At 48.0% G+C, this 21,936-nt stretch overlaps 4 protein-coding genes and 1 non-coding gene across 5 annotated transcripts; 3 read left to right on the forward strand and 2 right to left on the reverse strand.

Moving 5' to 3' along the window:
- The first annotated feature begins 1,628 nt into the window (after nucleotides 1-1,628).
- LOC114869922 (homeobox protein SEBOX-like) lies at nucleotides 1,629-3,568 on the forward strand. The gene is made up of 2 exons (XM_055514615.1): nucleotides 1,629-2,382; nucleotides 2,472-3,568. Exons 1-2 carry the CDS (start codon nucleotides 2,227-2,229, stop codon nucleotides 3,012-3,014), a joined length of 699 nt encoding a protein of 232 aa, XP_055370590.1. The 5' UTR covers nucleotides 1,629-2,226; the 3' UTR covers nucleotides 3,015-3,568.
- Nucleotides 3,222-3,295, forward strand: trnat-agu (transfer RNA threonine (anticodon AGU)). The gene has a single exon. It is a non-coding gene; the product is annotated as a tRNA-Thr (tRNA).
- Nucleotides 3,562-6,039, reverse strand: vtnb (vitronectin b). The gene is made up of 8 exons (XM_029173572.2): nucleotides 5,880-6,039; nucleotides 5,598-5,714; nucleotides 5,286-5,513; nucleotides 4,923-5,062; nucleotides 4,649-4,805; nucleotides 4,335-4,493; nucleotides 3,918-4,241; nucleotides 3,562-3,837 (listed from the first exon to the last, which is right to left on the reverse strand). Exons 1-8 carry the CDS (start codon nucleotides 5,941-5,943, stop codon nucleotides 3,701-3,703), a joined length of 1,326 nt encoding a protein of 441 aa, XP_029029405.1. The 5' UTR covers nucleotides 5,944-6,039; the 3' UTR covers nucleotides 3,562-3,700.
- Nucleotides 6,040-8,856: 2,817 nt separating this feature from the next.
- Nucleotides 8,857-13,820, forward strand: slc13a2 (solute carrier family 13 member 2). Its single transcript, XM_029173571.3, has 12 exons — nucleotides 8,857-9,128; nucleotides 10,074-10,202; nucleotides 10,306-10,442; nucleotides 10,526-10,785; nucleotides 10,867-11,044; nucleotides 11,134-11,256; nucleotides 11,348-11,557; nucleotides 11,644-11,744; nucleotides 11,822-11,937; nucleotides 12,026-12,187; nucleotides 12,282-12,419; nucleotides 12,665-13,820. The coding sequence occupies exons 1-12, from the start codon at nucleotides 9,024-9,026 to the stop codon at nucleotides 12,788-12,790; spliced, it is 1,785 nt and encodes a 594-aa protein (XP_029029404.1). The 5' UTR covers nucleotides 8,857-9,023; the 3' UTR covers nucleotides 12,791-13,820.
- Nucleotides 13,813-20,885, reverse strand: unc119b (unc-119 homolog b (C. elegans)). Its single transcript, XM_029173574.3, has 5 exons — nucleotides 20,165-20,885; nucleotides 16,070-16,183; nucleotides 15,847-15,946; nucleotides 15,599-15,771; nucleotides 13,813-15,511 (listed from the first exon to the last, which is right to left on the reverse strand). The coding sequence occupies exons 1-5, from the start codon at nucleotides 20,421-20,423 to the stop codon at nucleotides 15,399-15,401; spliced, it is 759 nt and encodes a 252-aa protein (XP_029029407.1). The 5' UTR covers nucleotides 20,424-20,885; the 3' UTR covers nucleotides 13,813-15,398.
- Between the last annotated feature and the right edge of the window lie 1,051 nt (nucleotides 20,886-21,936).

Below are 21,936 nucleotides of genomic sequence, written 5' to 3' on the forward strand. Positions count from 1 at the left end.
ACGGGCAGTAGACCCTCCTCACCTCAGCCACACGTGGACGGGGCCCAAACATCTCTCAGGTTGACAGGAAATGTGGACGGTGTTTCCACATCAAACGGGAGCCTGTGGGCGGCGTTTGCGTATTGTGGAGCCAGGAGCGAGGCCGTAGGTGAGGGAGCGCGGAGCAGCGCGTCATTCGCACCCCGGCGTCAACCCTGACCTCTAAGAGAGGAGTGTGGACGCACAGCGTCGCTCTGTGTGCACACCTGAGTCTCTGAGGCAGAAACGGGAGCATTCACACACAGAAAGGCTGAGAATTTGTGTATTGAAGGCGTGTTTTTTTTGGAAACATTAGTGCACATGAGCCGAACCGAGGCTCCAGATCAGCTCCTTATGTTTTGAACTCTGCCAAAGACAGGAGCAACATTTTACCAAATGATACTGTGTCATTTGCTGTTTGAATTATGGTAGATGACAGATTCATATTACCAGTAATCATCTAATTTCATTTGCCTTTTTATGCGTATTCCGCTTTACTGTATAATAACTTGTGTTGTTAGTTATTTACAGTGTACATAAAATGCACAGCTACAAGTACAGAAGGCATTAATATGTTATAATTTGTGTTATGTGTTTGTACCTTTGTGAATTTATTTATAATATAAAACATTAGGACAAAACAACTGGACTTGGAGACCAATTAAATATTGAGTGATTTAGAAGCTGTTTAGTCCATTTATTTTGTAATAAGAATGATATACGTAAATTATATGTCCAACAGCAGTATACTATTATTAAATAAAATATAAATGTAAGTAATATAAAATACTGTAATACTCGTAATATGTTGTCTGCTGCTGCCACCTGCTGATTCATTTGGTTTTACCCTCTACAAACACTGCAGGTCTTGATCTTACACAAATTCGGGATTAAGCTGCCTACTCATACTTCTAATCAATAATACACAGCCTTAACAAGCAAAGGGGCTCATTGGCGTCATGTGACCTGGTGTCGATCGTTCGTCCATTGCTGGTATCGATGTTGGCCCTTTTGAGGCCAGCAGCAGCTGGAGTTATGACCGTGATGGCCCATTGTTCTGGGGGTGCGGGTCAATGTGCCAAGCGTTTTTAAGCCCATCAGCTTTTCATCGTCAACGACCTGCTGGGCCATCGTGGCTCCATTGGGGGCTTACGTCACTTGTTTGGGGCATTTCTTGTCTTAATAGAGTTAAAAAAAGACAAACATCACGCTGGTGCACGTTTATCTCACGGTAACTTTGCTTTTACGCTGGTCCTCCCCGTGTTTGGACATTCAAATTCGCCCCCGATGCCTCGTCCTCTGCGTCTGGCACTCGCCTGGGAACTGTGCGCGCGCTGGACTGCGCGTTATCCGGTGTTTTGATGTCTCGATCGGTGGAGGCGCGAGCGACCAGGAAGGAGGAAAAAGTAGCCCGATTTGTCACCTCGACACGTTTTAACCGACCGAAGCCTCGCACTCCGGCAGCTCCTTCAATACACGTCCACTATCCACACTGTTGTTTCTGCTGCGCAGCGGGGGGGGGGGCGCGAGGCGGAGGATGTGCCACAGACTCAGGTGTGAAAACCGTGATTTTCACTCTGTTCTCGCCACGTTATTGACCCGGTGTACGTCCAAACATTTTGCTTCACTCGTGCGAGTCTTTATAATAACTTAGAGCATCAGCTGGTAGGAGACATGTTTTTTATTAATAGGCTGCAGAACCGGCCCCGTCCAGGCTCCGTGGGCGCATTAATGGGCCATCGGGGATCAAACACACACCTAATAGCCCCACGGCTGTTAATAGGTGAGTGATACATCAAAGGCACGCGTTTTTTGCTTGTGACAGTAAGTAGTGGCATGAGCAGGAGGGTGGGGTTCGGGGGGTGTGGGGGGGTGTTTGTACCTATCAGGTATAAAACCCCCACAACTCTGCACGTTCGCCAGTGCCGAGGCAGAAGCATCTCTCTCACACAGAAGAACGATGGACTTTGACTTGGATTTTTCTGCCGCTGAGATGAGCGCGTTCTACTCGGGGCCGAGCTGGTCCTCCGCAGCAAGCGAGCTTTACGCACGGGGCTCCAGCAAAGGTAAGCGTCCTACACGGGTTCAACTGCTTTCACTGTGGCTGCTCGCGCGTCCAGCGTGTAAAGTCGAGTCAGAAGGATTTGGGAATCCATTACGTCACCAACGTTTTGTTTCCACGCAGTGCGTTACGGCGCGTCTGACGGGATGCACTCCGACACCCAGCGTCGCCGGAAGCGCACGACCTTCAGCAAGGCGCAGCTGAGCGAGCTGGAGCGGGCCTTCTGCGTCACCCAGTACCCCGACGTCAAAATGAAGGAGTGCCTGGCGTCCAGAACCGGGCTCCCGGAGTCCAAAATCCAGGTAGGAGTCGTACGTTATCACACGCATGAGTCATTTTGCATGTTTTGCTGAATGTATGTAGCAATAAAGACACTCACTTCGTTTAACAGGTGTGGTTCCAAAATCGACGCGCACGCTATTTCAAGAGCAAGAAGCCGAGCAGAGAGGCCCCCAGACCCCCCAGGGGCCACGTCCATCCTCACCTGACCTTTGACCCCAGCCCGCCGCTCTCCCAGCCGGCCCCGGCCCCCCCCTCTGCCCCCGGGGCGCCACCCCCGCCGGGCTACGCGGCTCCCAGCTTGCCGCAGTCCACCAGGCTCTCGTCCATGCAGGGGAGTCGGGTCCTCGCGTGCCCCGCGGCCGCCGAGCGGCCGTCGGTGCGCGCGGCGGGTTTCCCAGCTCCCCCTCAGGAGTTCCACTACCACCACGTGTTCCCACAAAGCGGACCGAGTGAGTGGGAGCTGACCGACGAGTTCAAGCTTTTCCTCAGGGGTGCGCAGGGACCCGAACCGGCCAAACACGTCGACCATGAGCCGAACCAGGAGTTCCACAGCAACGACGATCTGTCGGACCTGTGCTTGCAGGACCTGGGCAGCTTCAACCTCTCTGACGTGGAAATATCTTCAGCCATGATCGAGTATCTTTTGAGCTGACTGTTACACTAAGACACGCATAAACACATTGTAAATAGGAATAGTTATACTATTATTTATTATGAGGCTATATGTGAGGAAATGCTATATATAAAGTTGTATACGATTGCACAGATAATGTTTTATTTAATAATCAAAAATAAACCTGTAACATGAGTTTTGTGGTTGCCCTGTTTATAAACGCTTCTGTAGAGAGCGTCATCAGGCGGCGCCGTGGCTTAGTTGGTTAAAGCGCCTGTCTAGTAAACAGGAGATCCTGGGTTCGAATCCCAGCGGTGCCTTTTCTTTCCCTCATTCACACTTTGCTTAAATATTTTAAATAACATTGTAAGAAACCGGATATATTTGAAAAATACAGGTATCACGTATAAGCCTGGCAGTGATTGTTATGTTTTTGCAGGCAGGAAAGCAGATGAAAAGATCAGCCAGCAGAGGGCAGTGAAGAACAATATTTGTTTTGATAAAGAACCACAGCATTTCTGTGCTTGGTATAAATAAGGGGTGTGTATGTGTGAGGCCTTACATTAAAATTAAAGCACTCACAAAATTGAAATGTAAGGTTTATTAAAGAATACAGGACCACAGCTTGTTTTACAACAGCTCACTATTTTGGCAGAAGTGATGGGTTAAAACACAGACTTGACCTGTTTCCTGGTCATGTGCAGCTCCATCTGCTCATCTACAGCCTACTTCTTCTCTGCTCTTGATGTATCAGGAGTGTCCTCCTGCTCGCAGCCCAGCCAGTACTTTGCAATGGATCGTGGGTAGGGAGGGTTGACAGAAGACACGCGCTTGGATTGCAGATCGGCTCTGTAGTATTTGTCTGCCATTAAAGGAACAAGAAAGCATCTTAAAGTCACGTGTCTGTATTTACCATTTTGCCTTGACTGAAATTCACAGTACCTCTTTTAAAGAAATACACATTCTGAACAGGGGTGCTTTTAAGTTCCTGCGTGTTGCTCTCAGGGATGGTGCTCTCCTCACTGTAGTCAAACCAGTCATCATAGCCCCAGATGTCATCAAGAAGCACGAAGCGCCTCTGCCTTCGCCGGTGTCCACGCTTCCTGCTCGGCTTCCTCTTCCTGCTCCACTTGCTCCTGGACGGAGCGGGAGGAGGTGTGGGTTTGGGGGTGAGGTGGACCCGTCCCACCAGGGCGGCGTCCACCGGGGCCCTGATGCCGTGCCAGTCCCGACTGACCAAACGTGGCCCCGTGGGGTCACTGCTCACTGAACGAGGGGCAAAAGACAGATGTGGACACTGTTGGGGTCAAAGGTCACACGCTCTGTCACTGGCCTAGGTACAAATACACAGAAGCTTACCTGGGCTCCCAAAAAGCTCTGCGAACAGCTCCTCCAGCGTCTGGTCGCAGAACAGGTCGGTGTAATGTGTGAACAGCACCGATGGGGAGGACCGGCTCATGGTCACACACTCCTCGTGGGTCGGCTGTTGCTTGAACTCGTACTGGTAATACTGGTTCCCTGAATAAACAGAAGCAACCCGACGGGGTCAACTCATATGCTGACAAAGTGAAAAACACTGCTTACACTTAATTAAAGCAGAGAAGAACGAGGAGCCAGCTTTGATTCATGGACCGGCTAGTTTCTAGTATTGACAATCAGCATCACACAGGTACCTTTGAAGAAATACGCTCTCTCTCTGCCCTGATGATTTGCAGCCGGGACGGCGAACGCAGCGTCAATGTTATCGGGGATGTTTTCAAATCCAGCTGAAATCTCTCGTGGGTAGTCCTCATCCAGGACATCGCCCTCAAACCGCCAGTACTTTGTCCCCTGAAAGGGCAAAGCAGCAGTAAGTAAGTAAAACTCACTTCAATTTCAGTATTTCAGGTTTTTATTTCATATTTCTTTGAACAGCCCTGTCTGTTTCTTGGCCTTCGAGAGACGAACCTTGAAGATGTAGGATTTTCCCTGGCAGTTAATGCGAGTGAACGCAGCATCAATGGGTCCGTTGATTCCCCACACGTCCCGGATGAGTTTAGGGTAACCAGGAAGCACGGACGTGTCGTCCAGCTCAAAAACATATTCACCTACAAGGACAAATATGATGAATGTAGAGATTATTACCAACAATAATTCTGATATTTCTACAGCCAGACTGATGGTCCTTCCTTGAATATATTGGAAATACATTAAGATACTTTTGTAAATCTTTAACATCCCCTGAATATCTCTGGCTTTTGAACCTTTGAACATTATTAGACAAACATAGAGTGTGAGGACACACAACCTCGGTCCAGCGTCTGGTTTTACCTCTGAATGCAAAGATCGAGCCGTTCTTCAGCTGCAGGAATGCATCGAACGGCCGGCCGCTGCAGGCGGCTGCGTCGGCTGCGCCGGCTGCGTGGGCGCCTCCCGCTGCCGTGGGGCGCTGCGTGGCGTTCGAGGGCGGGGGCGCAGCTACAACTGTGCTGACAGTAGGTGGGAGAGTGGTGAAGGTCGCCTCGGTTCCTTCCGGCGCTTCAAACGTATCGCCACGAACTGCGAGAGGAGCAGATGCGGAGTCACGGTCGGTGGAGCCGGGGAGCGGCCGGGCCCGGACCTGGTTCTGGCGGTTCTACTGACTTTTTTTGGGGCAGACGGTGTCAAAGTCTCCGCAGCAGCTTCCATAGTACACACACATGGAGTCACACTGACATTTGCTCCGTGGGTCGAAGGAGCCACAGCGGCCCACGCAGGACTCTGGGGAAGACACGCGCTCAGACACGAGAACCAATGCAAGCGCCTCGAACACTCCCACGCTCCACGGGTCAGACACGCAGGACGAAAACACGAGGGTGCTGCAGCGCAGACACGTAGAGGAAAACCAGACAAGCTAAATTAGAAGAGACAACGTGAAGGACCTACTCTCTGCGGCGAAGGTGGCGTCCAGCAGCAGGACGAGGCCCAGCAGAACCAGTGCTGCCTTCATGGCCCGCTCAGGATTCTCAGAATGCAGATCTTCGCAGAGCCTGTTTGTTCGGACCAGCTCAGTCCGAGTGTCCCACTTTGGGCTGCAGCCTGGTCACGATCAATGTGCGTCCCAAAAGCTGCCGACCCCCGAGGCGCCGGTTCTGATTGGTCAGCTGTGATAATCATTAAACGGACCGTTGCTCTCAGTTCTGTCTGTCCCACAAAACGACATCCCCCTGACTCTCCTGCTGTTGTGTTTATTTGTATTTTTAAAAACACAACATTTTAAACAAGAGCTTGTCACGTGGCTTTGTTTTGCTAATGATGCTCATTAGCTAAGCTGCTGTGCACAAACAGAACAGGTTTTGTAACATTTTTGGAAGTGGTATTTCGGGTTCGTGGCTCATGAACTCAAACATTGCGTAATCACCCTGTCTATTTTCTTTATTGATCCCTCATGTAAAAATCAACCCTTCATCAAACACGAGGCTTGTTGTAACGGAGCAGGTGTCTGCTGTGACCTACTCATCTGTGGAACATGAAAAAAGACAGATGGGACATTTGTTTCCATGATGATTATGTTGAGTTAATCTTGAGACACGCATCGCCACCAGGTGGAAAACTTGAGCTGGATTTAAGTGACTTCATCATCTGACAAACACCTTCTCAACTGGTTGGACTTTAGATCTGTGAAACATGTCTGGTCCAGGTGAGTTCCTTATGCTGCGAACTGCAGCCAACCAAGAGCTCACATCTGAATATTAGTAAATCAAAATAAATATGTGTCCATGTGATCATAAAAGTTTAAAAGCAGCAAAATTTATTCAAAAATCATTATTTAATTATTACTTATGTTATGCTGCAATTACTGTGAGTTTTCTTACTTTTTCTTACTGCGAGGGAGGTCTTGATCATTTATTAACAGCTGCAGAATCATTTCTCAATCACTTACCTTCTGGTTGTATAAAACAGAACCTGCTTTCTAACATTTTACTGTAGATACATGGAAACTCTTGGAACAGGTGCAGCTATTGGATATTTCCCACAAATGCACAAAAGAATTTATCATTGTGATGTTTGAAGAAATAATGTTTTCAGCTGGATTCTTACGGTGATTCAAACTCCAGAGCAACGTTTGCGATCTTGTTATCTTTACAGGAAGCAAGAGGAGGTGAAAGGAGAGATAGATGGAGCTTTAAAGACGATTTTATATGTTTAAACATTAGTTCCCAGTAACGTGTTGATCAAAGCAGCAGCCTACAGCAACAGCGCTGGTGTGGAAAACAAACACACCTCAAATACTGTAAACACAAAAACAAGACTGCCGCAAACTGTAGTGGAATAAATGCCAAAATACTGAATTAACGACAGTAAATTACTGTTATTAATGCAGGTAATGATTTACCAGCAGTGGTTAATGTTTTGTTTAAGAAATGATTCATTTGTTCTGATGAGGATTCAAAGGCTTGATCTCAGAACTTCTCTTTAAACCTTTGAGCTTCTCATTACACACAGCTGGTCATAAAATCTGCACCAAGCATCTCATGTTTACAGTTGAGCATAAACATATATATTTATATATTGCATGAAATAGTCCTTGCTTGTATAAGGACTCAGTCGTTGTCAAGTGTTAATTGTGAGTTCCTGTACATTACTGAAAGCTCCAATTCATTTACTAGAGGCCTTAAATCGACTGTGAACTCTCCAGAAATCGGACATGAAAAGTTGTAAAAAAAAAGTTGAAATATCGCAACTGTGTGTGTAAACCTTTTTTTGACAACATTTCTTCTAGGTTAGTTTTTTCTATTTGCTACGAGACACATTCATGTGTGTGAATAATTGGGAGGCGTGACTGTGTGAACATTGTGTGTTTGTTTTTCATAACCTCTTATCTTTCAGGAGGACTGGACTGAATCTGCACTGGACACACGCTGACTACGCACAGCTGAGTTTTCATCTATTGAAGCTAAGCTAATGCAGTTAATGAAGGTTGTGTGTCTTTGTTCTTTGTTGACTGTGTGATTTAATTAGCGGTTAATTTGTCTGTGAATGTGAATCCAGGTTGAATCACAGCTGACAGGCTTTGTAGTGTGTTACGTAAGACAGTGTGCGGTAATTCTACACAACACCTCTTATCTTCTATCTTAGATAGGAAGTACATGCGCAGGTTATTTTAAAGGATCATATTCCTCAGGATAATGTGTTATATAACATCATATAACTCATAGTGACACATGTACTAATGAGCATAAAAAACATAATTCTCTGTGCAATTTCCTGGATAGAGAAAAAGTCATCGCTTGTACTCGAAAGCAAAGTTTTTACTTAACATTTAATATTTGCAATAATAATGAATTAATTCATTTGAGTCACCAACACCTACAACTAATTAAACCTGATTGAAAATTAAATGACGAAATGAGACAATCATAATAATAAGTAATAATAACTTAAAAGACAGAAGAATCAAACACAAAAAGACTCAAAGCGACCAAAACCTGACACTATGTGTCTAGAATGTAACAAAACAACAAAATAAGCAGAATAAAAGATACTGGTCAATCAAAGACAATAAATTATTACAAAAAGACCTTAAAGCATCATGAAAAAAATGCTAAATGATACGGTAAAGCTGCAAAAGAGACAGTAATAAAATCATAATGATGGATAAAGATCCACAATTAGAGAGTAAATAAGTCCAGACATTCAAGGTGTGTTGTTTGCATCTAGAAGTGAACCGGCTTCTTCCACCTTCTGTCTGTGGGCGCCGACCTTTGGCTCCACTCCTTCAGATAAAGCGACATCTTGTCTCAGGCCTCTGTCTGTGCACTCGCATTCTTCGCTTCTCCTCATCTGCCTCTTTGTCACCGTGTGTGATCTCTGCGGTGCTGAGTTAATGTTTGATGTGCTGTCATATAAATGCTAAGTTGCAGCTCGTATCACCCTCCTTTCCTCAGTGGCTCTGCATGGACCACGACTCCGTCTCTCCTCTCTTTCGTATCCCTCTCAGCCTTAGTGTTTAACTTTGCCTGTGTTTTTGTTTCCCTTTTCTTCCTGATCAGCTGTTTGCTCTAAGTCACCTCAGCATTTTTCTGGACTATGGTGCCTAACTGGTTGAAGTGGCTGTGGTACCACAGAAACTACATCATCATCATCGTCACTCCGCTGGCCCTTCTTCCTCTGCCTCTCATCGTCCCAACACCGGTGAGAGTCTGTGTGTGGAAACAACTGCTGAATAACTGGGGGTTTAACCATTGAAATAAGGATAACAGAAAAGCAAAATACATTTTTCAGTCTTTTTTTATTAAGTCAAACAGTAAAACACCTGCAAAAACTGTAGAACGGTGGAAAGGGTGAGGAAAAACGTTTGAGGAAGAACTGACAGTGACGAGATAATCTCTACAGAACCGGACGCTGTGTCTCATCCAGAGCTGACTCTTGTCTGGCAAATAGATTATTAATATTAAAAACAGGTCGGCTGGTTTGGATCAGTTGATTCCTACATAGAAACAATCCAGGTGTCATCCTCAAACTTTGTTAGAATGAACATAATATTACACTAAATGTAATAAAAACGCCCTGCAATCGACTGGCGACCTGTTCAGGGTGGACCCTGCCTCTCGCCCTCAACAAGCTGGGACGGGCTCCAGCCCCTCGCGACCTCGAAAATGGATGGATGTATTAGAACTTTAACAACACTAAAGAAGCTGAACAAACAGATTAGATGAAACCGAAATACAGAAAAAAGATGATCATTGACATTAAAACTGTCTAAATATAGTATAATACCTACTACTACTTTATTATAATTAAATAATTCTAATAACAAAGTAGTCATTGGAGTAATAGGTGAACACTGTAACAGTATATTGATGATCTTGACGTTGTAATGAGACATCTACAGTCTCCATTTAAAGAACTTTGGCTGAGGACTGAAAGCTGTAACTGTTTCATTTACGATCAGGGGTGTGTGAAATCTTATTGCCTATAAAGATAAGCAGGACATAAGACATAATACTTTAGTGTCTTAATACTGGATGTACTTTAATGTGCGCTGCTTCTGTCTGTCTGCATGTTTAACACAGCTGGACGAGAGCTGTGACTTTAAAAACTTTAACCTCAGAGTGACTTTCCTTCGCCTGTTTCCAGGAGGCGAAATGTGGCTTCGTCATCATCCTCATGGCTCTGTACTGGTGCACGGAGTGCATGCCCCTGGCTGTGACTGCTCTGCTGCCGGTGGTCCTCTTCCCTATGATGGGCATCATGAAGGCTGGACCGGTACCAAATTTTTCTGTGACGTGATCTGAGATCCTGCAGCACATTTATTATGTTGAAGCATTAACACTGAAGACGTTGGTTTTGTCTCTGTGATCGGCTCCAGGTCAGCGTTGAGTACCTAAAGGACTCCAACATGCTGTTTATAGGCGGCCTGCTGGTGGCCATCGCCGTGGAGCACTGGAACCTCCACAAGCGCATCGCTCTCGGAGTTCTGCTGCTGGTCGGCGTCCGCCCGTCTCTGTGAGAAAGCCTCAAGATCCGTCAACGGGCAAAAGACTCAGACATGAGTGCTTTAACCTTTAACCTCCCTCCCCGTCTCTCAGGTTGATGATAGGCTTCATGATCGTCTCGTCCTTCCTCTCCATGTGGATCAGCAACACGGCCACCACGGCCATGATGCTGCCCATCGCCCACGCCGTGCTGCACCAGCTGAAGGCCACCGAGGCCCGGTCCGAGGAGCACGAGGAGCAGGAGGCCCACGACAACCCCGCCTTCGAGCTGGAGTCACACCAGACGAAACTCGAGATGCTCAACGAGAAGCAGCCCCTGCCGGATGCCAAGGCGCAGCCGGGGGACAGGTCGCGTAAGTGAGAACCAGCAGCGGGAGCGGTGAGTCTTTGAGAGTCGCTTTTTGAATGACGCCGGCTTCGTGTCACGGCACCAGATGAGCAGCAGAAGCAGCAGGAGATGATGCAGGAGTCCAGGAGGAGAGCGCTGGAGGAGAAGTACGACCTCCTGACCAAAGGGATGAGTCTGAGCGTGTGCTACTCCGCCAGCATCGGAGGCACGGCCACGCTCACCGGAACCACGCCTAACCTGATCCTGAAGGGCCAAATGGACGAGTAAGACGCCGTTAATTATCCCTCAACACACGCAGAAGACAGAGTTTCCTCCGTTCATCTCTCCCTCTCTCTCTTCTGTGTCTTTGAAGCCTCTTCCCTCACAATGGCGACGTGATCAACTTTGCCAGCTGGTTCGGCTTCGCTTTCCCCAACATGGTGCTCATGCTGGTGTTCTCCTGGTTTTGGCTCCAGCTGATGTTCCTCGGCCTCAAGTGAGTCCTCAGGACACTGTGTCATTGTGTGTGAACTTAGCTCACGCCGGTCAATGTTCAAACGTGTCGCACTTTGAACTCTGGCCTTTAGCTTCAAGCAGACGTTCGGCTGCGGCGTAAAGAGCGACAGAGACAAGGAGGCGTACGCGGTGATGAAGGAGGAGTACAGGAAGCTGGGCAGGATGAAGTTCGCCGAGGGGGCGGTGCTGGTCATCTTTGTCCTGCTGGTGATCCTGTGGTTCACCCGGGCGCCGGGCTTCATCGACGGCTGGGCCACGGTGCTGTTCAATAAGGAGGGAGAGTGAGTCCCACGCAGCGCGCGCTGATGTCTGATATCGACGTGTTGTCGCTACAACAATAAGCTGCATCGCATGCTCTCAACCTCAGGTTCGTGACGGACGGGACCGTGTCCGTCTTTATGGCCATGTTCTTCTTCGTGGTCCCCTCCCAGCTGCCCACGTGTCGAGGCTACGGACAAGACGAAGAAGGTTGAGTTGTTTCAGCTCCAGTCAGATTGGAATCAGTGAGCTCTGATTAATGCTCTGCCTCCGTCTGGGTCCGACAGGGAAGACAAAGAATGTCCTGCCCACTCTCCTGAGCTGGTCGGTGGTTCAGGATCGCATGCCCTGGAACATCATCCTGCTGCTGGGAGGCGGCTTCGCCCTGGCCGCCGGCTCGGAGGTAAGAACTGGTCAAGAGTCAGCGTTCACTGTAACCCGTCACCCCTTCACTCCTCCCACACACACACACTGGGTTTTTTTGAGTACAGGAGTCCGGCCTGTCCAAGTGGTTGGGCTCGAGTCTGGAGCCTCTGCAGCAGATTCCACCCTTCGCCATCTCCATGGTGCTCTGTCTGCTGGTGGCCACGTTCACCGAGTGCTCCAGCAACACCGCCACCACCACCCTGTTCCTGCCCATCCTGGCCTCAATGGTAAACGCTGCGTCTCCGCATCTGACGCGTTCTCCCATAAGCTCAACCGGCAAACGTTCCCATCTCCATCTGGTCCATGTCTCACCCTCCGCAGGCCACGGCCATTAAGCTCCACCCGCTGTATGTGATGCTGCCCTGCACCATCGCTGCCTCCCTGGCCTTCATGCTGCCTGTGGCCACGCCGCCCAACGCCATCGCCTTCTCCTACGGAAACCTCAGAGTCGTCGACATGGTGAGACGGCCGGCCGCGCTCTACAGCGCGTACAGAAGTCACAGATCACTGTGGTTTGTTAGTTAAGGGGAGATAAGGATAAGAAGAGTGCAGTCAGACAGAAACCACTCACCTATACATCACAGACCACAGATCAGAAATACTGTAAACAATAGATGCTCCATGAACCTAGATGCTTCATGAACCTAGATGCTTCACGAACCTCCTCATGAACCTTTTGTGATTGACTCCATCTGTCCCTCCAGGTGAAAACAGGCTTCATTCTCAACATCATAGGGATCCTGTGCATCAATCTGGGCATCAACACCTGGGGATACGCCATGTTTGACATGGGAACCTTCCCTGCGTGGGCCAATGCCACCCAACCCTGAGCAAGGGAAACCTGCGGTAGAACCTTTAATGTTTAATGAACTCTAGAATAAAAAGTAATGTTCAGCTAAGAGCAGGAATAACAATGTGCACCAACACATATGACAAACTTTTACCAAACTAAACGTAGAGATGAACGTATCTGTTGTGTCACTTAACACTTCATGCATCAGCGTGTAAGTAAAAACATTCCAACGTTGTGAATATTCAGAGATGTTCCGTTTACAGAAGCTGTGAATTGAATTAATTGTATCAGTTAATTTAACTTATTACTGTGGTCCTTTTGTTGGACCTTAAGTCTTTGTTGTATTATTTTCATTCATGCTTTTTTATTCACGAGCAACAAGTATCTTTTTATTTTCTTATTTGAAGTTTTAGATGAAAGCTACGGATAAAACCTTTTAAAGGAAGAGTTTAACATTTCTGTGACTGTGATCCTGTTAGCTGAGCTTAACATGAGCGTAACCAATTCACTTTCATCTGTCGAAAGAAAATCCAGCTAACAAAACGTGCGAAGCACAGTAATAAACACCTCATATCCTGCTGCTCTAAGCAGCAGCCTTCCAAAGTGACGCTATCAGCAAATAACCCACCAACACTTTATTACTTTTACAGACTTTGTAGAGATCTGATAACAAGATATGAAATGTTCATTTATGAACCAAACCTCAGCTTTACAGTGAATATGAAGATGTGACACTTCTTTCCTAAAGTGCTGAACGTTCATTTAACTTCACTTCAATAAAGGCAGGCGGTTACTGAAACATGCCCTTAAGCAGCGAATAGCAGGAAGTTATTATTAATATCATGTAAGTGAGCACAGATGAAAAAGTTGGTTGAAGGATAACTTTGAGATAAGAGGTCCACAGGTATAATCAAGGTAGAGGTCGGTTCCAGGGTTTTTATTAGTGCTGAGGAAGACAGAACGTCCTGCAGAGCAATGTGTTTTCAAGCACATTGGATTTTTAGTCTTTTCTATTCAGAAAAGTGTGAAAGTTCACTGAACACAATAAAAGCAAAAAAGTTGAAAAAGTTCCGTAAATCTTTATTTATTTCATGTTTGTTCAGTCACACCAACACTTGAAATGCTCAAAACTTTACATGTGTTCAAAATAATTCGTACAGTCATAAATATATCGCCTCTACACCTCCATGTTACATTTCTGACATAACATTCAGGTAAACCCTCAGCTAAGACTTCATATCATATGTTTTAATCTCATTTGTTCCCTGTTGTTTATCACCAATAACACGTCTTGGCTTCAGTTCAACCTCTGTGATAAAGTGTGGATCACACCGGTCCATTCAAGTAGCCTCCTCCTAATCGGACTCCACTGATATTGAAAAATAATTTCCACTTTAACAGAGGGGTGAGTTGAGCGCGTGTGCTGAAAGAACAGGGCTCGAGTCGCTTTGTGTGTAAAACAGCGTCAGAGGGAGTCAAATGTGCATATTACAATTCAGCTGCGTCTCAACACAGAAGGGCTTTGTGTTCACGCCTGACGTGTAGTCACAGATCAGCACAGTCGGGTCCGAACCCGTTGCGCTGGAAGGTTTCACACAGAAAATGAGGGCAAAGAAATGAATGAAAGGCAGCAGCCAAGTAACGAATGAGGAAACGGAAAAAGACACAAACTGACACACAAACATATCATTACACACAGAACATTAGAGTTCTGAGTGTGACTTGTTCTATGTGGCTTCCTTCCATCCGACGACCCTTTCTGACCAAATATCTGAACATTTAAAATAAAAAAGAGCAAACACCAACTTGGACATGGGGTGTAAATTATATAAATATTGTTATCACCCGAACGAAGCGTCATGAGGCTGGAAAAGAACAGATGGTGCGCGAGAAGCATGTTCAAGGTCGTATCAGATCAAGTCACTGATAAACGTTTCGTCATTGTGCTTTGAGTAGACAATAAACACACACGGCCTACAATTAATACAGATCACATGACTCCAGAAATAAATAAGTAACAAAGGGAACAGGTCTGATCTTTTCAGGACAACTAACCACTGCCTACAGTAGAGAACACAGGAACTATTTGACCTTTGCAAACCAGGTGATCACATTATTGACATTTACTGTAATATTTATCTATCAGAGCAGAAGTCATGCTTTGAACCACACACACACACACACACACACACAGAAAAATCTACAAAACACACACACACACACACACACACACACACACACACACACACACACACACACACACACACACACACACACACACACACACTCCTCAAAAATCCTATTTGTCCTAAAAACAATTTGTTCCTAGACTCTAACATGTACATGAATGAAAAAAATAAACTCTATGATAAAGATACGTCTCTCACTATGGTTGAATTTAAATACAAACGTTACTTTCTAAAAAGAATCCTCAAATGCTGGTTCATGATGTTACAAACACACTTTTTACAGTGATGGGACACCAAGCTGTAAACTGTGTGTGTGTGTGTGTGTGTGTGTGTGTGTGTGTGTGTGTGTGTGTGTGTGTGTGTGTGTGTGTGTGTGTGTGTGTGTGTGTGTGTGTGTGTGTGTGTGTGTATGACAGGATGTGACCCACACCAGCCTCCTCCTCCGACCGCTCGGCTCTACGTCCCCCCGTTGTATGAGTAGTCTGCCTTATTGTGCATCACCAGCTTATTGTCCACAAAGTAGAAGCTGTCGGACTGCGTCTCGTACGGGTGCAGGATCATCTCTCTGACTGCGAGACACAGAAGCATCAGCGTCATTTCATTCAAAAAGGTGCAGTTGCTGCATTTATTGATGCTCACAGCAGCATCAGACTTACTCAGGTCCTCGGACAGCGGCGGGAACTCGTAAATGTGCTCGCAGGTGTTCTTGCTGCTGGGCATGCAGAAGCCGAACTCGAAGTCGAAGCTCTTGAGCAGCTTCTCCCTGAAGTAGTGCCTCTCGATCATCCTGAAGTTCTCTATGGGCCTGTCTCCGACCGTGAACTCGACCCTGAGGAGGGGAGAGAGAGAGGTGAGCGCGCGGCCGCGGGCGGAGGACGCGGCGCCGCCCACGGGTCTCACTCACGTGGCTCCAACCTGCCGTAGCCGGAGGAAGGCGGGCGTGAACTGGTAGCGCACGAAGCGGCCGGCGTTCGGGTCCACGTCTTTCTTCTCCCCCGATTTGTCTAGCGAAGATCCGTTTGTGGGAAACAGCAGAAGAAAACGAAATACAGACATTCTGAAAACGTTGGCGATTTGGAATCTGTGCAGGTTTGTGTTGAGTTACGGTGAGTAGTTCAGGGACTTGCCTGCGGACGGAGGTTTGGTGATTTCAAAGAGCACCGTGCCTGTTTCCATGTCCCGGATTTTAAACCTGGTGAAGTCGATGTTGTAAATGTTCTCATCCGGGCTGCAGAGGTAATCTGAGAAAAACAGCAGAACGAGCAGAACGTCACGCACACGAAGCAAAAGTCACGCAGTCACAACTGGTCCGTCCGTTTTCACTCACTGACACAGATGCTATTAACAAATCAAGGAGTCTCCTCTTCCTCACACACACACACACGCACGCACGCACGCACACACACACACACACACACACACGCTTGCACGCACACACACACACACAACCACACACACGCTCGCACGCACACACACACACACACACACACACACACACACGCTCGCACGCACACACACACACACACACACACAGTCAGAAGGAGAATGGAGTTATTTCTGCTGCTCTAATCCTTCCTGCCCTAAACACACGATGTCACTGCTCATTAGTTTCCACAGATGAGCGAACGCTTCCTGTTTCCTGCCTGATCCGATTGACGGCACCGAATGGCAGGTGGAACACGTCTCCATCATCTGCACGGAGGCCTGATCAGCCGCATCACACCACGCATGACATCATACTTAGTTGTATGATATCAGGTGTAAGTGGCTAAAGATGGCTGCTCCAATAAAAAAAGTCTAATATCAACAGATGGATCAGAAAGTAAAGAAATGAAAAGAACCAATATAAAGTAGCTGTTACATCAATAGTTCTTAAATGTGACCCCGAGCTGCTTGTTTCTCCCTGAAGGACCGCTCTCAGTGCTCCCTGCATGACATGCGATGCGTCCCCTGAAGTCACAGCGTGTTGTCAGCTCCGCTCACTGTACGGGCTGAGTTTCCCTGTCACAGCGGATCTGACTCTCTGCGATGCTCCGGATCCCTTGCCCGCTCCAGCTGCTGAGCTCCGCTCCTCTGAAGGCGTCCGCGGAGCAAAGCGTGCTCCATTGGCTGTATCTGTGCTCAGAGGTGAGGAGCACCGGCAGCAGCAAGGCCTGCGTTCATTCTGGTCCACAGCTGCATTTGAGCCTCCTAATAAAGTCCCATGAGGACAATGGGCTTTGTGCAACAACTGAGGTTGATCCAGACTAGCGTCATGAAACCCCTGTGTGTTTTTAGCACATATTGATTTGAATGGGGCCAGTAAAAGTTGAAGTCATACTGTGTTTTCCCAGTAGCACTGTGATGTCCTTGGCAACTTCACTGGTGCAGCAGATGTGTGTAACGTGTAAGAGCTGTGCGTGTTTGTGTCTGCTCCACAGGGTCTGAAGTGTCTGTAGTACATCACACACAGTCTGTCACCTCAGGCTGCACAACACACACACACACACACACACACACACACACACACACACACACACACACACACACACACACACACACACACACGCACACACACACACACACACACACACACAGAGAAATGCACCAGCAGCATGAAGTTCATCATTGTCAGCTTTACTTCTGGGTTCTCTCTCTCTCTCTCTCTCTCTCTCTCGCTCTCTATGCATGGTGGTCAATGTCGAAGCTGAATTATGAAGCAAGTTGGCCAATAACACTCAATGCTGAGCTGAGAACAGGAAGTGGGCCTTCAAACCACTTCTTCAAACGTCAACATTGTCTTAAATAAAGACCCTGAACTGTCTCGTATTTACTTAAACACTGTTGAATCGCTTGTGGAAGATTCGTGGTGTGAAACTGTTACTGCTTGCGTCCTTTCAGTCAAATGTGCTAGAATATAGACAGAACGGGTCGGGTCCACAGTTCATCACATTCTACATATCATGGCCTAGATTGAGCCAGAATAAACAGTGAGCTCGTTTTAGTTCACCCAGATAACGCAGGAAGACGACTGAAGAAGACGGATCTAAGTCACATTCCGTAACGTTGATACAAAAGCTTTACACGTGCACAATCAATCAACGAATGACGTGTGTCATAAATAGGTGCCTGAACCTTTCAGTCTGTGCTGGTTGGACCTTCGGTCCTCAGACTGAACACATGTTTCCACGTTGAGCTTTTCTGCCAGCAGGGGTCCTCGCTCTCCTCGCTCGCCCTCACCTGGTTGTTACCTAATCACCAGCTCTGGCTGCCGCAGGTGCTCCACCTGTGCGTTGCGTCCAATTACCTCCTCCAGCTTATTTCCCTGAGTCATGGCCCAGAGGGACTGGCTGCTCCAGCTTTTTAATTCAGTCTTTCATTGTGGAAAGAACTCAGAGTTGATTTGGTTTTGATTTATTCACAAAATCCTGGTTTGTTTTCTACTGTACGTGTCATGTGTAATGAAATGGCTGATCCGATTAGATTGTTATGTGATTTCATTTTGTAGTTTTAGCCTAAAGCCGCTCAAACAGTCCTGAAACCGTGGCAGGCGATCTGTTTTATTAAACATTTGTTTGGAGGAGGAAGGCACTCGGGCCCAACACGGCTCACATGGACTAATCCGGTTTACTTTCTTGTATAAAGGCAAATCCAACTAATCACTGTAGAGTGGGGGCAGGGTTGAAGCAGCGAGAACGGTAAAGATGAAGGCAGACGGAGCCTCATCCAGCCCAAAACGCTGGATCCTCATGTGATTCTTTACTGGCATTGCCCAACATCCGGTTTCAACATGTACTGAAATGGCAGAAGTCAAATGTTCTGAAAGTTGTGTCATCATTACTTGACAACTTCCACGTGAGCCAGAAGACGGCGGACGATAAGCTGCACCCTGCAGATTTTATATACAGAACTAAATGAACTAAATGAACCAAGAACCCTGATTTAAACCTGCAAATGCAGGTTTTGCTGATGGGCGACTGTTACCTGATGCAAACAGACCCACTGACCTCCTCTGATGTAAACTGTGTAAATGTGCGACTGAACTCAAAGTAAAGTGCAGTTTGACGTTTGAGGGCGAGGATCCAGCTTCACCAGCCTGAGTTCAGGTGTTTCCAGCCACAAGGCAGAAACACACGGAGAGACGGTGGGGAGATTATTCCTGTCATTCACTTCTAGTGGCGGCAACAAGTCGCCTCAGCATCAAACCGTCAGTCTAAACTCCGCTGACTGCTAAAATCTGTGTATTATGCTCTTAAGACTGGGTTTCAGCCCCTCCCAGAACATGCGTGTCCATTGCTGTCTACGGCGTCAGAGTCATGGGAGGAAAAGCGAAGCCGAGGCCGCTTGTGTGGGAGCGCTCCGCCGGCTGTAACCAAGGGGAGATGCTTCCCGTTGCCGTAGCGATCCACGCGTGTATCCACGTTGCTGTGGTGATTCACACACGCCTCCCGTTGCCTGAGGCGATGACGCTGCGAGGGGGGAGAGTGAGAGTTTCCGAGATCGCGGCGAGGCCGGCGTGGGGGTGCATGTTCCTGTATGAGGACACGTGCACCCTGTGGGCCGGGGCTCGCTGAGGCTGCAGGCGCGATGAAGGCGGGCGGACTGGATGCTGCAGCGCTCTGCCGTCCTGCACTGGGAGGTGCAGAGGTGCGCGTGAGGCCGTCTCCCGTGAGATTATGAATATGAAAAGCATCATTTACCACAAACTGGTTTGTTCACTAAGCGCACAACCAGTGTTGAGTTTAAACCATAAAATGCTATGAAGTTGTCAGTTGTAAACGCACACGGATGTGAGACCTGGCTTTCTCTCAGTCGTCTGACCTGAACTACATATGAACTCCAGGAGGGGAGCGTCTGACCTCTCCGTCGACCCCGCAGCGCTCTCTTTCTGTGACACCGGAGTGAAAGCGAGCGTTAGGGCCCGAGTCTACGAGAGCAGAACGGCGAAGTCTCACACAAGTCCGTGATTGGGAGTTTCCAGCAGGACACACAACTTGCACGCACCGGTGGCCCGACGCCTCTGCAGGTCACGGGGCCGCTGGAGGAGGCAGCACGCGGCACCGAGCGCCTCTCCAGACGGAGCCCCGCCGCAGGGACGCGTCGGCGGGGGCCCACGCCGTTCACGTAAATACGGGGACACGGCTATGACGTCACAGATGACTCACGGAGGTGCTGCCGCACGCCGGCGCCTTTGTCCCCCTTCCTCGCATCACAACAGACCCCGCGGCGGCGGCGGCACTTACTCTCGGTGATCTTCTGCAAGCCCAGCACGTCCTCCGGGCTCACGAGCGCGCTGGCCAGCAGCTCCTCCTCCGTGGTCACCGGGACCCCCAAGTCGGTCGCGTTGCATCCCTTCTTCACTTTCATCGCCGCCGCTTGCTTCGGGCTGCCGTTGCTGCCGCCGTCGGTGCCTGCGCCGTCTCTGGCCGGATTATCACCGACGGGGTTCTTAGCGCTTGATGGGTCCTGGCTGTTGCCTCTGCTGGTACAAGAATAGCTCATTCTCCGCTCCTCCTCCCCCTCCTCTAACCCAGGGCTTCCAAGATACAAAACAGTTGCCTCCCTCCCCCCTCCCTCCCTCCCTCCCTCGGTGAAGGATGCGCGGCTGCTGTCCGTTATCCCGGTGCTTAATTCAAATCCGCTTCGTCTTCGTGAGCCGCACTCCGTCTCCGCAGACGAGCGGCACGAACGCGGCCGCCGCCGTTCTCCCGCACGCCGTCGTGCGCAGCCGTTCTGCCCGAGACGCGGTCTCCACTGTGTCAAGTGGAGCTGCGAGACTGTCGTAAATAATGTGGCGGACACCAAGCTGAAAAGGAGGCGGCAGATGGCCGTCAGCGTGGATGATGATGATGATGATGAGGAGGGGGGGGGGGGCGTCTTAGCGGAAGCCCTCCGTCCGCAGCAGCCTGTGCCTTGTGCGGCTGACAGACAGCGGCTGGTGCTTCTGCGCACAAACTGCGCTACAACCCACGAATGCGCGCACGAAGCGAGGCGACTGATTCACACACAGCAGCTGGACTTCCTGCGGCGCGTGCGTCCTACAGCCTTTATTTGGGGAAGTTTGACCAGTTTATCTATTAGTATTGCGCGTCAACCGAGAAAGACTTTCATCATAGGGGCGCCATAAAAAAAGATTTGTTTTTCACCTCTCTCACTTGACAGCTGCAATATGTCTGGCAAACGTCTTTTAATAAAGTTTTGTGCACCTCATTATAAACAGCTACTGTGATCACTTACATAATGACACAACACATGGCGTCTGTTTGATTGGTCCTAACAGGTCCTGATGCTGGAAGCATCCACAGAGAAGGACGGAGCAGAGCGGAAACCTCTCTGTGAGGTTTTAATCCTCCACTCTTCCCACTGGTGCATGTAAAGTCCCCGCATGACTCACTGGAAGGACTGTCTGCCAAAGCAGCTACTGCAGACAACAACACAGCAATTAAGACGTTAATATAAGAAGAAAAAAAAGAAGAAACTTTATTGTCAGTGGAGTTATATGACAAAATTCAACAATCAACGATCATAAGAAATAATTTCCCTGTAAACACAATATAAATATTTAAATTGATGTCCACACTAAAACCATATGGAACATGTCTTTATTGGACAACAGATGCATGAGATATCGCAATAGTTCAAGTAATACATTAATACAATGAGTTAATAGAGATTTCTGGATTTGTGAAGGTCAAGGAGCCATAAAAATCTTCCTCAGCTTCACATGTGACTCTGCTCTAATTAAGTGTTTGAGAGGTTCTTAGGAGTCGAATGATTCCCCTAATTAATCATCCTAATAGACCTGAAGATCAGGCTTCGTGTGAGGATGTTGCACCCTAGAGGTGGTGGACCTTCACTGCAGAACCAGATATTTTTAATACTGAACTAGTTTATCAGCTACAGAAGAAATAATAGCTGTCACTAAACTGGAGCTATTTTAAAAGGTGCTTATTTTAGTTTATGTAGTCACAAAGCCTTCCACGGTTTTGAGCATATTCTTTATACCTGTGCTGGC

This window comes from Betta splendens, chromosome 14, assembly GCF_900634795.4.
Source record: "Betta splendens chromosome 14, fBetSpl5.4, whole genome shotgun sequence".
Classification (NCBI taxonomy): domain Eukaryota; kingdom Metazoa; phylum Chordata; class Actinopteri; order Anabantiformes; family Osphronemidae; genus Betta; species Betta splendens.